A 20,166-nucleotide genomic window follows, 5' to 3' on the forward strand; every position below is an offset into this window, starting at 1 on the left:
GACCTGCGACCAGGCCTACAATTGGCCCAGACACATTCCTGCAAACTCTTTCGTCTAGCCAATCACAAAGCTCTAATCTGAACACTTTCTCAGTCATATCATTGTGAACAGAAAGTAGTATTCTGTAGGTCCTCAATGACTTCTATAGATTGGTAAAAACCCAGAGAGTCCCCTTAAAACCACCTGGATCTATTTGGAAAAAGACTTGAATCCATTGAAACCATCTCTCCCTTTAATGCTGTGAAGAAGCTATGGAATCACCTTGACTTCCCCCAGACATGTGACAAGGTATGTTGTGTAACATCAAAGACCCCTAGAACTTTCTTAAACACACCTGAGGGGAAAAAGGACCTGAAATGCCCTGAAGAAGAATTGGAATCACCTTGACCACCATCGAGCTTTCTCAGTCACATCACTGTGAACAGAAAGACTGTAGGTCTTTAATGATCGTATATCGTAAGAACCTTGGAAAACAGAACTGGTTAACTTCATTAAGCAACACCTACGACCTATCAAAGCCCCTTTGAACTTTCTTAAACACACTGAAAATACCTGCAAAGAGTCCACATTGGCTTAAATCTCCTCTGTCCATTTAGATTCCTATAACCCCTGCAAGAACCCGGGGATTCCCCTACAACCACCTGGATCTATTTGGAAACACACCTTGAATCCATTGAAACCGTCTCCATCTGCAGGTCCTCAAACACCCCTTAAATGACCTGAAATTCCCTGAAGAAGCTCTGGACTCAGCTTGACCACCTCCAGACATGTGACCAGGTAAGTTGCCGACAATTGGTCAGACAGAGAGTTGCAATGTGTAAGGACAACATGAATTGATCAAAGTTTGTTCTAACTGAAACAACAGACAGCCGACTGATTCTCAGCGACGACTGCGGAGGAAAATCAGAACTCAGCTGTGTACAAATCCATGTAGACACTCAGCGAGACAAAAACATGTCATTTTATATGCAAACCCGCAGAGAGAATCACAGCCTGATTCAATAAGTGAACGTGTCTCAGTCTCTCTGTGAGCTTCCCCGTGTTCTCGCTAATTGTAGCGTCTTTCAGGGGGTAAACAGAAACAAGCAACTATATTTTCTGTCATTACAACACATTGTTGGACAACAAGACTTCCCGGAGCTGTTTTGTGTTTGCCAACAAAATACAGAAAAAAAAGATAGAGGAGGGAAAAGGAAGGTGTTCGAGTAATTGTTTCCATGGTGATTATTTTTTCCTCTTTGGTGTGCGAGTGTGTGACAGCATGCAGGACGAGAGAGAGGGAGGGGGAACAAGAAGAGATGAACGAAACACCCGGCAGCCACGTCGCCAGCCGAAAGCAATTTCCTCGTCTAAATTTAGTTATGCAAAGCCTATGGGCATCATCAGCATTTGGTAATTAGTTTTATAATTACTGCTGTTTCCCTCTCCCTCTGTCATTCCATTTTTCTTTACACTGCGACTGGGGAATCAAAACATCTCACACTCGCAGCTGGCCAAATTACTCTCCGTTTATTAAGTGCGAGCATGCACTGCGAGCGGTTTAACCGGCGGACAGAGCGGCATCTCAGAGCGGGGCTTAGCTGGGGGCCGACAGCAGCGCCACAGGTTTCTACAGTTTCTACAGCACGAGTAATGTTTGACAAGTTTATTAAGTGAAGAAGCAGCAGCAGACCCGCTCGTCCTTTCTTACGTTCAAGACGAGATCTGTGGGTGAAAGACTGAAGTGATTACAACGTTGATAGGGGGTCTTTGGGAAGGAAGTAATAATTATCTTCCAATGTGTTCATGTTGTGGTCCAAATAATGGACGCTCTGCTTTTCATATGCTTCCGTTCAGTCACACTGTGCTTTAGTTTAGGACCGCAGCAGTCATGTTGTTGTTATCAGACATCAGTGGGAAGACGATCCTGCTGTTAAATGACGGCTAACCTGAATTAAACAGCTGGAGGGAGATCAGGGCGGTTAGCTTACAGAAAGACACATCAGGCAGTTAGCCGGAGAGTGCTTCATGATCTGCCAGAGCAAATATGCATCAAGGAAAGTCACACAGACAGTTAGTGTCAGATGAAAAGCTTCTAAGTCAAATTGTTATGTTTGTAATTATCTGAAAAGTTTTAAGACAACGTGAGCTTTATGCATCTTCCAACCAGCACCGAGCTGATCTGACGTAACGAGGGGCGTCTTTCGCCTGCTGCTCAGGACCTGAAAGGACCTGAGGGAACAGATCTGGAACTTATCTCACAGCAAAACCATGAGCAGGCACAGGACAAGCAACATATACTCAGTTATTGTCAAATGTGTTCTTATCTTCTGTCATCGAATACCTAAACTTAAATACAACAAAAGAAATGTGCTGCACAGACGCGCGAGGTAGAATCTGTTTAGGGTCTGGTTCAAAGTACCCTCCGGTGTGCTGTCAGATCTGTTTTCCTCCTTTCATAACGTGGTTAAAGTAAAACAACAATCTGTTTGGTTACGTTTAGGCACCAAACTACTGGTAACATTAAGAAACAACCTCATGTGACTCAAAATAATTACTTAGCGTGGCTTTTTGTTGATTTAAACCCTGCGTTGTCTTACCCATCTATCAGCCCTGACTGCCACCCCAACCCGACTACATGTGTTGTTCTACTACCTCACCTCCTTCAGCCTCAGGTAAGACCTCCAAACCGGATCATGATAACTAAATATTGGTTATTTTGGGATTATAGTGTATTACTATTATAGGTATAAGAGTGACCAGTAAATCAAGACAGCCTTGTACAGGTGATTCAATGATGTGCTCTGCCTAATTAGATCCTCGTGATACTTATACCCCTTTCCCACTGAAATTAGCGCGTTAACCAGGTTTTTCAGACCCGGGAAGACCCACTTATAGATACCGATTGTCTATTTTCCCATTGCCAGTGAAGAATCCTCCTGTCGGTCTCTTTTCTGCTGCGTCACCGTCTGACATCACAAATGCGCCGGTCTGTTTATCAAACTCGGTGCCGACATATTTGGAACGATGTTCGAGCGCTGCTCGGACGGAGAAGGGCGGAATTTTTGGCTGAGATGACGAGGAGTTGCAGAAGTGACGAGGAGATTAGCGTGTCGATATGGGTTTTGTGTTCCCATCAATGCCGGAGTCGAGGCGATAGTTACCTGGGTCTACTGCAGAGTCGTTGACCCGGATCTGAATGCTGATTGTAACCTTTCCTACAAAGCGAAGAAGCCGGGTGTTAGCGGGTTTTTGACCAGTGGGAAAAGTGCTTTACATTGAATGAACAGTATTTGCTGCTCCGTTGCAACATTTGTGGGTTCAAGCAATGTTTGTCCACACAACATTTCCACCACTGAACCAAAGTTTTATGTCTTCAATTTAAGACATTTTCAAATCGAGCTCAACTAAAAACAGAGCACATGCTCCCTGGTTACAAATATGTAAACCGCATTTCAGACGGCCATGATTTAGTCATTATTTTAACTGTGTTAGCTTAAAACCTCCAGTCCCTCCTGAAAACATCAGCAAAGCACCAGGATTGTGTAGGTCGGCCTTGCAGAGTACCTAACCTGCGTCCCGTCTTCACCTGCTCTCAGTCTGCCTTTGAAACGAGCCCGGTGCAGTCCAGCGTGGCGACAGTGAATCACAGCCGGGCTGCGGGCTGGGTGGGGGGTTGGGAGGAGTTTGATGTGAGTGCTGTGTTTATCCGGGTGTCGGGGTCACTGTGTTCCCTCAGTATAATGGAGGAAGCCATTAGCCCAGCCAGCAGGCCGCATCATAAAAACGTCAGCTGGTACAAAGAGACGAGATGGATCATAACGAGACGAGGCTCCCGCTGCTCTCGCTCTCCGTCTCTCTGCCTCTCTCTCTCAGCCTCACTGATAGCCTCTGTCTCTCTAATTGACTGTCTCGTTTATTTCTCTCTCTTTCTCTCCCGTCTCGTCTTTATCCCTCTCATTTTTCTACTCACTCTCTCTCCTCTGATGCTCCTCGTTCTCTCTCTCTCTCAGAGCTTACAGTCTCACTAAGCAGGAGGTTGATTTTGTGTAAAGCGGCAGTCTGGCTGTATGTAATGCTAAGTGGATTGGAACACACACACACAGTTAGAAACACACTTTTTACAGCCCAAAGTGTTAAATAACAGAGTGAGTGTAGCTGATGTTTCATAACATGATGTCTGACATGCTGCTGCTTCTTTTAGACATAAACTGTTTGTTGTTTTTGTGGCGTTTGACCTCTTAATATCACACGACACCACCCTGAGGTGCACACAGCTGGTTAACCTCCCTCCTCCTCCTGAGCTGTGTCTGGATGAACTCTCCTGCTGCTTCCAGCTCCTTGAGGCTGACCAGCGCCCAGTGTGATGAGCTGTGTGCTCGGATCAGGCTTTCTGTTTCAGCTGTGGAGCGCCTGTCCGTCCTGAGTGGCAGTTTCACTGTATCTAGCAAGTCACACGAGGGCTGAGATCTGTCTTACTACAGCGCTATGAAGCCAAAACAAACAGATGTTACTGAGATTTACTGACAATAAACAGGCTGAAATAACTACATCAGGATGCAGGTTAGTAAAGAGGCTGAGTTCATGCTTTGTCAGGTCTGTCTGCAAGACGACAAGAAAACTACTCTTAAATTGCTTGTTTTCTGAATGGAGTTTGGTTTGATAATTTCTGATGCAACCTTAGTAGAATATTAATGCTGAAAGATTTCTTGACACAGCTTCAATTAATGCAAAAAACAGGCTGAAAGGATGCCGAAATAATGATATCATAATGCAGGTTTGTTAAAAGTCTGAATTCACGCTTTGTCATGTCTGTCTGCAGAACGACAAGAAAACGAATCTTAAAATGCTCGTTTTTTGAATGGAGTTTGGTCTGTCAACACTGCAACACCAAAAACTTATGCTTTAGGAATTCTGTTTACATTCGGATAAACTTCATAATCAGTAACTGGTTCTTAGAGGTGGCACAGAAGAAATATTTCCACATGTAAAATGACCCTGAACACACACACACACACGTCATGCTACATCCCGCCTCCCGCCTCCTGAGCTCCTGTACTGAGCCATAAATACGTTTGTGGGTTATAAAAATGCCATAATTTATATTTTAATAACCGAGAGAGACGATGTTTATACAGAAGGTAAAGCAGCAGATATATGGATGACATCCAGCGTGTGTGTGTGTGTGCGTGTGTGTGTTCACAACATGTGTATCAGTTTACATCTATGCAGGGAGACGTGTGTGTTCTTAACATATATATGTGTGTAGTTTGGAGAGTAAAGTACGTGTAAAACTTGTGTGTGTGTTTGTTTATGGGAGTACAGTGAGGCGGTGTGTGTGTGTGTGTGTGTGTGTGTGTGTGTGTGTGTCTTGATTGTAGACTGGCTCATGAAGTGTGGCATTTTGGTGTCTGCTGCTCTCTGCATGCATAATGAATAGCCAGGTGTCGAAGAGGGTCACACACACACACACACACACACACACACACACACACACACACACAGACGCACAGACGCACAGACGATGCAGACTGTCAGAGAGACACACAGAAACCGAAACACACACACTGTATGCACATGTGCAACCACACACACACAGTCGTAAATTCACACATAAACACACCGACATTCAGTCACACACTAAAATGGTGAGCGGTCAGTCGTATAAACACACACACACACACACACACACACACACACACACACACAGGCCGGGTGTCAGGATGCTCCAAAGGTCATGGTTGTTTGTGTGGCGTCCTGCAGCAGATGTGGAGACTCTCTGACAGGAAGTCAAAACCTCCAACACTAAACTGTAGAAGAGCAACTGATGGGTCAATTACTGCAAAGGTCAACAGGCGAGGAGGAGGAGAGGATGGATGGAGGAGGATGGGAGGAAGAAGGGAGGAGGAGGAGGAGAAAGGGAAAGTAGGATATGAGGAGACCATAAGGATGAAGAGGAGGAAAGGAGGTGGAGGAGGTAAAGGACGGGGAGGAGAATATCGACGACTGGAGAAGGGTGGGGGAGGATGAGGAAGAGGTAAGGAAGGGTAGGAGGGTCCGTGAAAACACGGGATGGAAGATGGGAGACAAAAGGTGAAGTAGGACGAGGAGGAGTAAGAGGAGGAGAAGATGGTGAGGAGAAGCAGGAAAGTAGGATATTCGGAGAAGATGTGTGGGAAGAGGAAAACAGGAAGAGGAGGTGTGAGAGAGGAAGTTACAAAGAGGAAGGGCGGAAGAGGACTTGGAAGAAGAAGGGAGGAGGGGGTGAGGGGAAAGATTGAGAGGGGAGAGGTACAGCAGGATATTGGGAGAACATAAGGAGGAAGAGGAGGGAGAAGATAAGGTAGGTGGAGGAGGTAAAAAAACAGGGAGGAGAGAAGGAACAGGAGAGTATCGACGACTGGAGAAGGGTGGGTGGATGTGGAAGAGGTGAAAAGGAGAGGGAGGAGAGGAAAGGAGGGGAGTGGAGGAGGAAGTTATACGACTGAGATGAAGGAGGTTTGAAGAAACAAGGAGGAAGGAGAGAAGGAGGTAAGGAAGGTAAGGGGGGAGGAGAAAGTCATGAAGAGGAGGAGAGAAGGAGGAGAAGATGTTGAGAAGAAAGGGAAAGTAGGATATTGTAAGGATGAAGACGAGTACGTGAAGGAGAGAGAGACAGAGAGAGAGAGAGAGAGAGAGAGAGAGAGACCTCAGTAAGAGGTAAGGAGGAGAGATGGAGAGGACAACACAATAAATGTGGATTCTCAGGGGGTCAAACAGAAACAGAATATGGAGTCATCAGTACAGATACCACACACACACACGCACACACACACACACACGCACACACACACACACGCACACACACACACACACGCACACACACACACACTCACACAGCCATCTTCATTACCTGAACCGATGCAGAGCAGCTACACAGAGGCCAAAATCAATAACTCACTGCTGTACTGAACACTGCACACACACACACACACACACACACACACACACACACACACACGTGCGCGCAGTAACGCACAAAACAATTACAAAGGAAAAAGTCACACAGGCATGGACACACACAGACACACACACACACACACACACACACACACACACAGTATTCTGTAGGAGGATATTCATTCATTAGAGTCAGTCAATAGGAGAGAGAAGACAACCTTTACACACACACTTACACACTTACACACTAGCAAGAAGAGTGTGTATCATGTACTGTACATGTGTGTTTAGGTGTGTGCGTGTGTGTGTGTGTGTTGGTAAAAGGGACAATCTGATTAAATTGCATTTCCTCTCTGTGTTGTGTGTTTCTTTGTGTGTGTGTGCATGAGATTTTCATACACAAGGTGAGAGCGGCCTCACCTTGCTGTGTGTGTGTGTGTGTGTGTGTGCGTGTGTGTGTGTGTGTGCGCGTGTGTGTTTCAGACCTTCACATTGAGGTAATTTCAGCCTGATCGTTGTGTCGTGTTCATAATGTTTAACGTAAAGCCAGGGCAGAAGTGTCTAAAACATGCATTCTCTCTAACGGCCAGCAGGGGGCAAAACGAAGTGATTATATGGAACCAGATGAGAAAGTGCTCCTCCTCCTCTCCTGATGTATTCCCTCAGTAAACATGTTCCTAATGACTTTATGGTCTCAGTCTCTAGTTTCAAGTCTTCTTCAACACAGCATGATGTTCATTTAGTCACTGATGCTCCCGTTTACACAGACCAGAAAGAGGGGAGGCGTTAGGGCGGGGCTACCTGTGATTGACAGGTCGTTACCACAGCAACCTGAAAAATATTTTCCAGTCCAAATATGGTCACTTCCGGCTCCAAAAACCAAGATGGAGCCGGCCAAAATGTCAAATGTGAGGCTTCAAAACTGAAGCCAACGAACCGATGAGATGTGCCGCTATGGCCACGCCCACTTCCTATATATGGTCAATGACAGGTTTGGTCTAACAATTTTCAAAGGTCTGATATAACAAGTACGGACCTGGCCTGTGTTTCAGGTGTATAAATATGAGACGCACGTTAACGAGGATTAACAAGCTGTTGGCAGCCAATCAGAGATCAGTGTTTTTCAAAATAAGAGCATATTTTTGTCTATTGATTAAAATTATATTAAACATAGTGTGTGTGTTTGGGTTTAAGTCTGAAATGGGACGTGACTCTGAAAGACTCCAGCACACACACATTTTCTCTCTCCACACACACACACACACACACACACACACACACACACACACTTGGTGTATACGTTTCTTCTCTGTTCATTAAAATGCATGTGCCTCTTCAAAGCGCTGACGACAATGATGCCATCTGCTGTTGTGTGGTGAGAGTATGTGCACACACAAACACACATTCGCAGACATGTGTAGAAATGCACGCACACACATTATTGCACCGCCACAAACACATAGACATTTCCTTTTATTCACACATTCACAAGTAGTGAACTACAACCTTGTTCTTGTACACATTACAGCTTTGCATGCAGGTTAACATCCTGGTTGTAGTCCTTATAAACACACACACACACACACACACACACACACACACACGCACCACCAGAAATTTAAGGCAATTTGCTTTCATCTGCGGGTCATTCCTACAGGCCCAAACGTCCCTTTTAAAAGCGAGCACTCCTCTTCTCCTCTTAAGTGCGTCGCACAAAGGGCCCATTTCAAAGGCAAATTCCACTTAGATTCACAAGTGCTGTGTATACTCTGGTACTCCAGGCAGAAATTCATCAAAGCTTAATGTTCCCTTCACAGAAAATCACTTAGCGCACAAGCTAGCCGTCTGTGTGTGTGTGTGTGTGTGTGTGTGTGTTTCTGCAGCTCTTTGCATGTTGTTTGATAGCAGTTTAAAGGGCCGGAGAGTCACTGCAGCCCTGCACACCGACAGCCCGATACGCCTCTGTTTGTTCGCTCACATTCATTAGAAGTAAAAGGTTTGTTTGAAGATACAAAGACAAGCTTAAATGGAAGATGCTTTCAGTTTACAGCCACTGCTATTAGGACTTAAAATAAAAGCAAGTTTGAGATTATTACAGCCATTAATGACAGAAGAAAGCGGGTCAGGAGGGACGCTTTCCAGCTATAAGATGCTACATGTTGTTTTTTTAAATGCTGGTTCTGTGGAAAGTTTTCTGGCCCCTTAATGTCCCACTCTTCTTTTGATATTGGAGGAAACCCCACAGATAATTCAAAAAACAAGCCAAGAAGCAACAAGACAAGGAGGAGGGAACTTTAAACAGCCTGTACAGCAACAAAAATAACAAGAAACCTTCCTGATAGAGGGATTTATTCTTCAACAAACATGACTTCCTGTTTCCTACTCTCTGGTTCCTTGGGTGCTAAACTTAAACCAAAAGAGATCTGTTTGAACACCGACCCCTTCCCCCCCCAGCCCGACCCGTGTCCGTCCTACCTTTCACGGAGGTGTTGGGCGGCGGTCCCTCGATGCGCAGGTTCCACGGCGGGTCTCCCTGGTTGGCGAAGTCCCTCATCTTCAGGTAGCTGATGGTGAGCCGGATGATGGAGGCCTTGTCCAGCTGGCTGGTGATGGCGCCCGGCAGCGGCAGCATCTTGGCCAGTTCATAAAACTCAAAGTTCTCCTTTCCCCGCCGCGACCGAGCCGCATCCCGTGACTTCTCCTTCCTCAGAGCCTGCAGCCTGTACGGAGGGCAAAGAAACACAGAGCGACGTCATTACACGATGTGCAATATGTGAGTGACATAAGACAAGGCAGAGCTTCATGTGTCAGTGGAGAATCAAAGCAAATACATAATGCTGTTGTTTTCTGTATTACAGGATGTAGAGATAGAGAAAGGAGAACAAATACATAATAATCATCAAGGAACTTTGACGTTAAGTCCCACACAGGAATCAAACTCTGGTCTCCTGGGTGAAAGTGCATTTTTGTTTGACAGTCCATCCCCTCAGACCGCCACTCGAGCAGCCTTTCAAGATCTTTACCAGTGTTGGGTAACATTACTTTTAAAAGTAACGCATTAGATTACTTTTGCGTTACCAAAAATGAAACCCCCTGTGCGACTCGTTCCACGTGTCATCATGACAGCGTGTAGCCTGCTGCACGTCTCCCTCTGAATGTATCGTCTGTACCGTCTTTGCAGAGCCTCGTTTACATAATCTGTCTCTCTCAGGTCATTTGTCCCATCAGCAGTTGGGCTTTTAAACAAGCTGTAGGTACTGTTGCCATTGTATCTATCATGTGACCTCCATGGGAGTTATGTATTACATGTATGTATTTATATCTCCTGTCCTTGTATTGATGTCTTTTGTGATGTGTATTGCTGGTGTATTGCTGGTGTTTGCTACTGTTGCAAATCAAATTGCCCCTTTGGGACAATTCAGATTTTACAATCCAATCCACTTCTAAATATTGTGAATATTTCCACAAAGTAAACGCTGTCCTCTCCACCATCTCGCTAGCTGAATGAGCTGCACGCTGACACAGCTGTGTTTACCTTCTGCAGGTACGCAGCCAAGAAGGAGGAGAGAAACAGAAACAGAGCGTCAGGGAGTTTCTGTTTCTGTGGCGACGGAAAAGGAAAAGAGAAAAATGGAGATTTATTTTCCAGTCACAGATTACTGTTAATGAAGACGTAACAGATTACTTTGTGACGCGTTACCCCAACACTGTGACCTGCATCACCTGCTTCCTGCTTCCTGTTTCAATTGGAAGTATATTTAATTTCTGCAAAATGAAAGCCTTAGGGCCCGATCAGACAGAGCGCCTTCTGCAGGCTGTTGAACGCGAGGCGCACTGCACTGCAATGTTGAAGCCTACGGTTAAAAACAAGAGTAGCTCGCTGCGCCATTTTTTTTCTACTGTTGTTAAGGCAACCACTGAATCACAGCTGTCATTAACCTAACCGATATATTGTCTACTGACAGAAGGCCCGCCTCTCCTTTCACCCGATTGGACAATGAGAAATAATGGCCATGACGTTTTTTCTACTCGAGGCGCACAGAGCGGAAAAACGCGAAAACAATCACAAAAAAGCCCCAGCTGCTAAAACACAAATTGACTTCTTTTTCTTATCATGTGACATCATGTAACAACTTGAGAATGTGTTCATTTGCAGATGACACCCTCCTGTTACGACCGACGATGTTCCTTCTTCACACGCTTACTTTTTGAACGAGTTCTATGATTGTGAATGCAACTCGGTCAAGTTACCCTCCGACCTGATCCCTCCATCCTTCACTGGATCACCTCACTTTAAGACTCAGTACCTGACAGTCTGTCTCTCCTTCCCTTTATTCCTTTACTTCCTCTTTCCATCCATCCTCTCCATCACTTTCCACTCTATTACTTTATATAAAAGACCTGCTCTGTTTATTCTCTCTCTCTCTCTCTCTCTCTCTGTCTCTCTCTCTTTCACCCTTCAACAACAACAGTGACGACCATACTTTCCCGCGGCCTCTCATCATCATCGGACGCCGTTATGAATTAACTCGGCAATAAATCAGCTGCTAAAAACCTCTGTGGGCTCCCTGCCGGCCACACACACATTCTCACACATGCACACACACACACACACACACACACTTTCACACATGCACACACACACACACACATTAAGACAGGTGATTAATTTTTGCCAGAGCAAAAAAAAAAGCTTGAGAAAGAGTGTTAGAGGGATAAAGGGGGGAGGGAGGTGTACAGAGAAGGAGAGGGATAGCGGACAAACACTTTAGAGGAGGAGGAGAAGGAGGAGGAGGAGGAGGAGTTGTTTAGGGCTAGAGATGAAAAATGGCTGTCATCTGGCGAAGAATATCATTTTCATACTGTTTGTCATTTATTTATCAGGGAGAACAAACAATAAATGAGGAGGAGAGGAAGAAGGATGCGGGCGGAGGAGAGGAACAACAACACAAAAACAAGACGCCGTTATTAAAGAGCTTTAATTAAAATCAGGAAAAAAATCAAGGAAACGATCTGATCTCCTTCAGTTTTACGTTCGAAACGTACCGAGGCTTTAAAGAGACAAGATCAGATTTTCAACCCTGAGCTGCCGCGGGCAAAAGAGAGAGAGGCTGTGGTCAAGCGACATAGACAGGAAGTGAAGAGAGCGAGCGTCGTTAATGTAAATACGCAGTGAAACAGAGAAATAAGACATTAACAACAAACACACCTACACCTCTGTTCAACCCGCAGGAGGTACAGGGTTTAGTCTTTAAAGGCCGAAGTCGCCTGTGTGTCTGTCTGCTCCCGTCTCCGATACCCCTTTCCCGCCAAAATTAACACGTTGACGCTGGTTTTTCAGACCCGCTAATAAATGCCAATTGTCTCTTTTCCAATTGCCAGTGAAGTATACTCCTTGAGGTCTCTTTTCTGCTGCGTCACCGTCTGACGTAACAAACGCGTTGGAAACGGGCGAAATACAAACGTCCCCTGGGATCAGAAAAAGCTCTCTCTTCTCGCTGTCTCGCCAGCTTTGCTGCATCTTGCACGAAACAACGAACAAATTCGCCTTTGTAAGTTCTTCTTCTATATTCACACATGCATGTCATAGCATCGCGCCGGAAAGGGGGCGGAGATTAGCATGTTCACCCAGGTTTTCTGTTCCCATCATTGCCGGGGCCGAGGCGATAATTACCCGGGACTACTGCAGAGTCATTTGACCCGGGTCAGAATGCAGATTGTTACATTTCCCACTAAGCAAAAAAGCCGGGCATTAGTGGCTTTTTTGCTTAGTGGGAAAGTCGCTATTAAGATGCAGGCAGACAGAAAGCAGAGCAGAGAGACAGACATGTTTTCATGTCGTTCCGACCTGCTGTCTGTCGGCTGAACTCCAGACCTCTGCCCAGCGATGGACATCCAGAAACGTCCCAAACACAGCAGAAAAATAAGAACAGAAATATATACGTACACATATATATGAGTCCAAGTGCATACCAGTACAAGCAGTGTGTGTGTGTGTGTGTGTGTGTGTGTGTGTGTGTGAAGCCTGCAGTGATGGCTGCTGGGAGAACAAGGAGCAGCGAAGCAGACGGAATTTATTTGTTCCGCAAACTTGGAAAGCTTTATGTTGATGGACGACAAATATGTCTTCATGTCAGCCTGCGTGTGTGTGTGTGCGTGCGTGCGTGTGTGTGTGCGCGTGTGTGTGTGTGAGCGTGTTTGTGTAGTAGTGGTAGTAGTAGTGTGGATATGTGGGAATGTGTGTAAGTGGACAAGGAGGTGTGTTTGACCTTGACTCAAACAGACATATTTATCATGTACCGGCTGAGTAGGCCATGCAACACTTGTTGTGATCGGTGTGTGTGTGTGTGTGTGTGTGTGTGTGTGTGTGTGTGCGTGTGTGTGTGTGTGTGTGTGTGCGTGTGTGTGTGTGTGTGTGTGTGTGTGTGTGTGTGTGTGTGTGTGTGTGTGTTTGGGTCTTATAAACATGAAATGAAACCGTGTCGTAAAGTTCAGCCGGGTGACTTGATGGTGTTTTAAAGAGCTTGTCGCGGCAGGAGAGGTGTGTGTGTGTGTGTGTGTGTGTGTGTGTGTGTGTGTGTGTGTGTGTGTGTGTCTGTGTGTGTGTCATGTCGTAAAGTTCAGCGAGGTGGGTCGATGGCTTTTTAAAGAGCTTGTCAGCTGAAAGGAAGAGATATGTGTGTTTCTGTTTCTGCATGTGCGTGTACGCAGAGAGCATGCTGGGAAGGTCACTGGGTGGTCGAGGTTAAACATCCAGGTCAACTGGAGGTCAAACTGGCAATAAGTCATGAGACAGGACAGCATGTCATCAGGCAGATTCACTGCGCCCGATCAAAGGTCGTCCACTAAAAGTTCTTGTTGTTTCCACTGACAGGCTCAGATTGTTATTCTAAGTGTGTGACAACATGACAGAAAGGATCCCTACAGAGATAGACCTTTTTGTTACAGAGGAAGATGATTTTTTAATGACTCTTTCAAAGTCACCAGACTCCATTGAAAAAAACTGCAATTTTACCACAGAGAGTACCTATTACCTGCTGCCTTTATCAGATCGTTTGTTTGTGTTATTATGTGCTTAGAAAATAAAAACAAACCAGTTAAAACACCAATATCCCACAATAACACCAACAAACTAATCAGTTGAGGCAGCTGGAGACAAGCAACTCCCTGTTTCTGACAATTTTCTGACTGTTTTTGTCAATGGAGTCTGGTGTGTGTGCAGAGAGCGATGTAACGTCTGTGTGTGGTTAAAACAATCATCTTCCTCTGTAACAAAAAGGTCTATCTCTGTAGGGATCCTTTCTGTCATGTTGTCACACACTTAGAAGAACAATCTGAGCCTGTCAGTGGAAACAACAAGAACTTTTAGTGGACGACCTTTGACCCATCAAGGATTATGTTGCAGCCATTACGGCCTGTTTCACTGCTGCAGGATGAACACGTCTACTGGAGACATTGAGAAACTTAAAAATTGGGCCCAGGTTGTTCCAATCAACTACCTCACATTAACCGCTCTGATGATTCTCATGTATGACTAAAGCCACCATGTGACAGCTTTTAGATAACGTGAAAGAACCTCTCTGAATCACACAAACTCTCACGAAGACACAGCAGATAACCTCTCCACTGAAACAGTCAGTTAGATGTTATTGTACAGCTACAATCCTCAGAGACTAAAGCATATTTACTCGCTCGCCTGCCTCGCTGTGAAACAACAGAAGTCAATTTATATTTCGAAATAAACTCTCTGCTTAATTTTTCTTTTCTGCTCAGATATCCGAGTATCTGTTTACACAATCAGCTCATCCGTCCGCAGAGGCCAAACTGAGAGGAGGAATATTTAAAAAAAAATAAAATCCATGCAGGAGCGTCTGCGATGAGATAAAGAGAAACACGGCGAGCAATATGAAGAGAGAGATGAAGGCGGGAGATAAAGCTCGGAGCAGCGCTGCACGGTGGCCGACGGGGAAATCTGGAGGTTTGAGGTCCTGACCGCTGATAGCCATCACACACACACACACACACACACACACACACACACACACACACACACACAATCTGTGGAGTTTGAGGCCGTTAACAACTGATAGAAATCTCTCTCTCTGCACACATAAACACACAGTGTAAACTTAAACAAAGCCTGCACTGATCAGAATCTGGTGAAGATGGACGTGCAGATATAAAATGTGTGTTACAGAGAGCACAGGTGAAACAGAGGAAAATGAAATAATATAAAGACAGATATTCACACAGAGAGATAAAAAGTGGGAAAAGGGGAGAAATTGTCATCAAATTACAACTTCTATCTGCAGCCAAAAGAAATAATAAACTTTATTCTGGGCCCGTATTTATCAAAAGCCTTGGCGAGGTTTGAAGAGCCTCTTCGGGTGTTTTCAGACCAAAAGCGAAGTAAATATTTGTGTGTTGTTACTCGCATGAATTTGGACTTCAGTGGTATGAAGCCGAAAAAGAAACAGATTTTCTTGTGACTGACTTTAATTAAGGAACAAGTCAACATGAAGCTTAGTCAGGTCTGTCCTCAAGAGGAGAAGAAAAATGCTCCTTTGTTGAATGGACTTTGGCTTGATCGTTTCTGATGCATTCAAGGAAGTCGGGAAATCTAAGCGGAATTTGCTCGTGTTGAAAATTTGACGCGAATGTTTGCCTCGTTTGTGCCGCCGTCAGACTTTCTAATTTCACTTTCAACCTGAAGACACGTTTAGCAGACATTCAAGGTGTTGCAGTGGAGGCACTATTAACGAGAACTTCAGACGGAGGGTACTGACCCTTTAAGAAACGTTTATCAACTTTCTGAACCTAAGCAAACACTCACTGCTTACTGTCTGCTTAAAGGGGCCGTTTTGTTTCTGTTTCCGGGTGGCTTTTAGTGACTGGCGCCCCCTGTGGACAAAGCGGTATGTCTCTGTCTCTGCTGATCTCGTCCTGTACATGTGTAAGTCGTGTTTTGTTTTCCTGCTTTCTTTTAAATGTATCACTAACTGTAGATCTTCATGTTTCTGCAGCGCGCTGTTAACCTGCTCATCTGACACCGACATTTAAAAATAAATTCAGTCTGTTTATAACCAGTCAAAACTCATCACAGGTGTTCTTCTGCATTTGTGGCTAACCCGCCACCTTCAAAATAAAAGTCTGCGCTTCATTCCAGATAAAACTCTCCATTTAAAATATTTTTCCAATGATGTAAAATTAGAAAAAGGAGGAAAAATAATCCACTCAGATCAAAGAGTGAGGAGTAGATAAAAAAAGGCGTAAAGGTGGAGAAAGATGGAGAGGGAGACCGTCTTTCAATTCAGCCAATCAGGTGACCCGCAGCCGAGGTTCCACCCTGTCAACTCCGCGGACAACGGGAACACACACACACGCACACACACACACGGACAAAAGGCCCTTCAGGAGGAGGGTAATTGCTTCCATGGCGATGGGAAAGGAAGGCAGAGAACAAGTGTCACTTTGGATTAAGCCCCGCCTGCTGACACCGCCACGGCGATGACACCGCCGCTCGCTACGTGTGTGTGTGTTCACTGATCAGGGGACTGAGTGCCAAAACCAATCTACCTACTGAGAGAGAGAGAGAGACACGGAGAGGGGGAAAGAGGGAGGAGAGGGAGGGAAAGAGGGGGGGAGAGAGAGAGAATGAGAGAAAGGAGGGAGAGTGAGAGAAAGAGAGAAAGGAGGGAGAAGGAGAGAGAGATGAGGAACAACAAGAAAGACTGATGGAAAATAAGAAAAAGGAAATGAGGAAAAAGAAAGAGAAACAGAAAAAAAGAAGAAAAGAAAAGAAAAAGAAAGAGAGAAAAAAACTAAGGAAGAAACATGGAGAAAAGGAGAAAACAGACAAAGAAAATGAAAGAAAGAGTAAGTGAATAAACGGGTTGAAGGTGAACGAGGTGAGAGCAACAACAAAGAGGTATTTAAAGAAGAAAGGATTGATATGAAAGACAGACATGAAGAGACAGAGGAGCGAGGGAGGAGGAATAAACAATGACAACATGTGGATAGCAGAAAGGAGAAGGAAAGCTTTAAGGGAGTTGTAGTTTTTCTCTTGTTAATAAGAAACAAACTACGTTAAACTACAAAAATGAAAAACTAACTCAATATAAACATTGTTCGGTTAAAATGACGGCCAGAGGAATATGAAAGTGTGTGTGTTTAATCTCTACAGGGACACACCTCCTGTCGCTAAACACACACACACACATGCAGACACACAGCATCATTACAAGGCTAATCGTCCTCCAACAGGATTGTAGTGATGGAGGGATCAGTGTGAACTCCAACAGAGAGCTCCCACTAAGTCCCTCCATCCTACTGAGAGAGAGGAAGAGAGGGAGAGAGAGGATTAGAAGAGATGAAAGAGGAAGAGGACGGAGGCTATAGAGGGAGAAAGATACTGATAGGCGAAAAAGCTCTGATTCGCTGAAGCTGTTACAGGTTTGACAAACAAGTAATTAAAATAAACGTATTACATTTTAATAAAGATGAACTGAAAGCAGAAGAAAACAGAGAGGGGGCAACGTTTTTGAAGAAAAATGGAAATGGTCATAGAAGACAAGAAAAGTGAAGGGACAAGGAGAAGCTAACTCGGCTAATCGCTACGCTGCAGTTTTTTAACAAACAGCAGCAAAAAGTGCATTTTTCTGGAACTATGTGTGTGTGTGTGTGTGTGTGTGTGTGTGTGAGGAAATGAAGGAAAATGTCACTTAGGTGTGGATTTCTATTGAACAGAAGAAGTGTCCCGCGGTGTTTGGACGCGTTCACAACATCTATCTGTTTTACCAATCTCTGCCTGCTACGCTGCTTTAGCATCAACCCGAGCATGACAGCAGCAACAGTCTGGCTAACACACACACACACACACACACACACACACACACACACACACACACACACACACACACACACACATCTTCCTCAGGTAGTACACCTCTATTTTATACAACATATTTTATACGATTTAACAGAACAGTGCTATTACATCTGCATCTTTATTGAAAGCTAAACAAGCATTGACGTACACGACTACCACTGCCACTGGAATGTTGTGACATCACGTTTGGAGGCGGGGCCAAAGAAGAGTGAACACCCAGAAACACATCATTCACAGAATGCAAAGCCATGTTGACAGTCCCAGCAGTGTTACAGCTCCCTCCATCCTGTTAGCCACAATCCTGTTAGCTGCTCTCACCTCACACACACAGATTCTTATCTATAATACAATCAGGGGACTATTACACTGCACCAACCAAGTGGGGACTTATGTTTCTGGTCAGTTAGAAATAAATAAAATGGAACATTTAGTTTAAAGTTTTTTTTTTCTATGATATGACTGTAACATGACTGCAAATATGTTTTTTATTTTTGTTTTAGAACTGCACAGAGGGGACTTTATATAGACTTTATACTGTATATCTTGAGTGATGGTCTTACCTATCAAACAGGGGACGCCAAGTCCAGACAGACAAGTATGTGACTGTAATATTTTTAAGATGAAGAAGTTGGAGAAGGAAAGACATATCTGGATAACTCACAAAAAAGATAAGGTTACATTTTATAACTCCTTCCAGTATTGTATTTTTCAATTTATTGAAGACTATTTTTGCAACATATATTTACTTTCATGAACATTTCAGCATCATATTATTCATTAAGATATTTGTATTTAAAAAAAACCTGCAGACAAAATGTATTTCAGATTTTTCAAACATCTTACTAGTTGTATTTTTTTCAGTCTTTGTTGCATCATGTTTGGTTTTAATACTGCAACGATTCGTTTCCACACTACTATAACTTTATCTTAGTTTTTTACCCCAAAAATCTTGTATTTTTTGTTATATATGACTTCTGTTTGAAGTTGTTTTTGCTATATCCCTTTTTAGTTTTCAGGGACAATAAAGCAGGTCCCAAACTATTATATTTTGTAGTAATTACAAACAATTTAATGTGTTTCTATTCATTTATTATCGTTGTCTAAGAATTCTTTTTTCATCATTCAAAAAAGTTTTGGTTGCAGTAAAATATGCTCATCATCCTGGAGAAACATGAAACATAATTTAAGGTTAACAAGAACATATGAGTTGTTTTACACACCCTGAATTAATTTACATACACAGAAAATAAGACAGCAATGATCTCAATCACATTTACTTTAATTCCCTGACAATTAAACAGTGACATCATTTACCCTACTGAATATTTATATTGTAATTACTTAATTTGCTTCCAGACATTTTGTCATTTAATTTCACAACAGCAGCTATCTCCTTTCGAAAGGAAACTTTAATCATTAATGCACAACAAAGAACAATTAAGCAAAGCTCATATGACTAATGTGATAAAGAACATTATGGGGTAATAATGTGAATATTATGGATATGAGTTAAGGATATTAATTACTAAAGATGAATAGGAACATGAATCAATAACAACAAACCTGACATGTATCAAAGCAGGGTGGCAAATTACAGGGAGCTTCATTAGTAACCATTAATAAAAACAAAACAAATACAACAAAACTCCACCAATTAATCAGTGATGCATTAATAATTAATTAAAGAAAATCAATCTGGTCCTGCAAGGAAATCATATTTCAGCTGGAAATAAAAGCAGGGTGAAAAGCCTGAAGATTTATGCCAGAAAAGTTTTCTTTAATGACGTTTTATTTTTTACAATTTAAGTTGTTAGTTTTCAGCTTCAGTGACATTCATTGCTGTTACCATCATAATAAGCTCAGGTAAACTGTAATAAACATGGGATATCTGTCGTACTTATGCATACATGGCTTTAAAAACACTTGTAAAGAAACTTCTAGGGAAAATCTAGGGAGCTAGCTGACCAGGCTAATGTCCAGTGTTATGTCCTGACCTATGATAATAATAACAATAACTTTATTTATATAGCACCTTTAAAAAGAGAATATTTGTTCATATTTGATGAAATTGTCAATTTACATCGATTTCAAGTGCCAGTGCAAAAATAGTGCATCCTTTATGTGGTCTCAAAGCAAGAATGAATGTAAGAGAAATTGGTGCTGGATATAAATAATGTTTGCATCTAACGTCCTCATGGACTGCAAAATCTTCCATCATTGACTTGTTATCTGATGATAGATTTAAATCAGAAAGAATTTTGGCTAGCCTAAAATGCTAAGGGACCAATTAGCGGCATTCTCTTGCTTTATAGTTTTTTATTATTTGTTATTTTGCTGTTGTTCCAGGTGGACTTACATTT

The 20,166-nt window shown here is 43.4% G+C and overlaps 1 protein-coding gene across 2 annotated transcripts in view; it reads right to left on the reverse strand.

Moving 5' to 3' along the window:
• Window positions 1-20,166, reverse strand: part of LOC138591839 (neuronal PAS domain-containing protein 3) — a 278,972-nt gene that overhangs the window by 149,367 nt on the left and 109,439 nt on the right. For both annotated transcript variants that reach the window (XM_069662540.1, XM_069662539.1), the window contains exon 3: window positions 9,394-9,638. In XM_069662540.1, coding sequence (XP_069518641.1) covers window positions 9,394-9,638 — 245 coding nt within the window. The remainder of the gene's footprint in view (window positions 1-9,393; window positions 9,639-20,166) is intronic.

The sequence above is a fragment of the Semicossyphus pulcher genome, unplaced genomic scaffold, assembly GCF_022749685.1.
Source record: "Semicossyphus pulcher isolate SPU_LCO1_2020_fin unplaced genomic scaffold, fSemPul1.0.p SCAF_14, whole genome shotgun sequence".
NCBI lineage: Eukaryota > Metazoa > Chordata > Actinopteri > Labriformes > Labridae > Semicossyphus > Semicossyphus pulcher.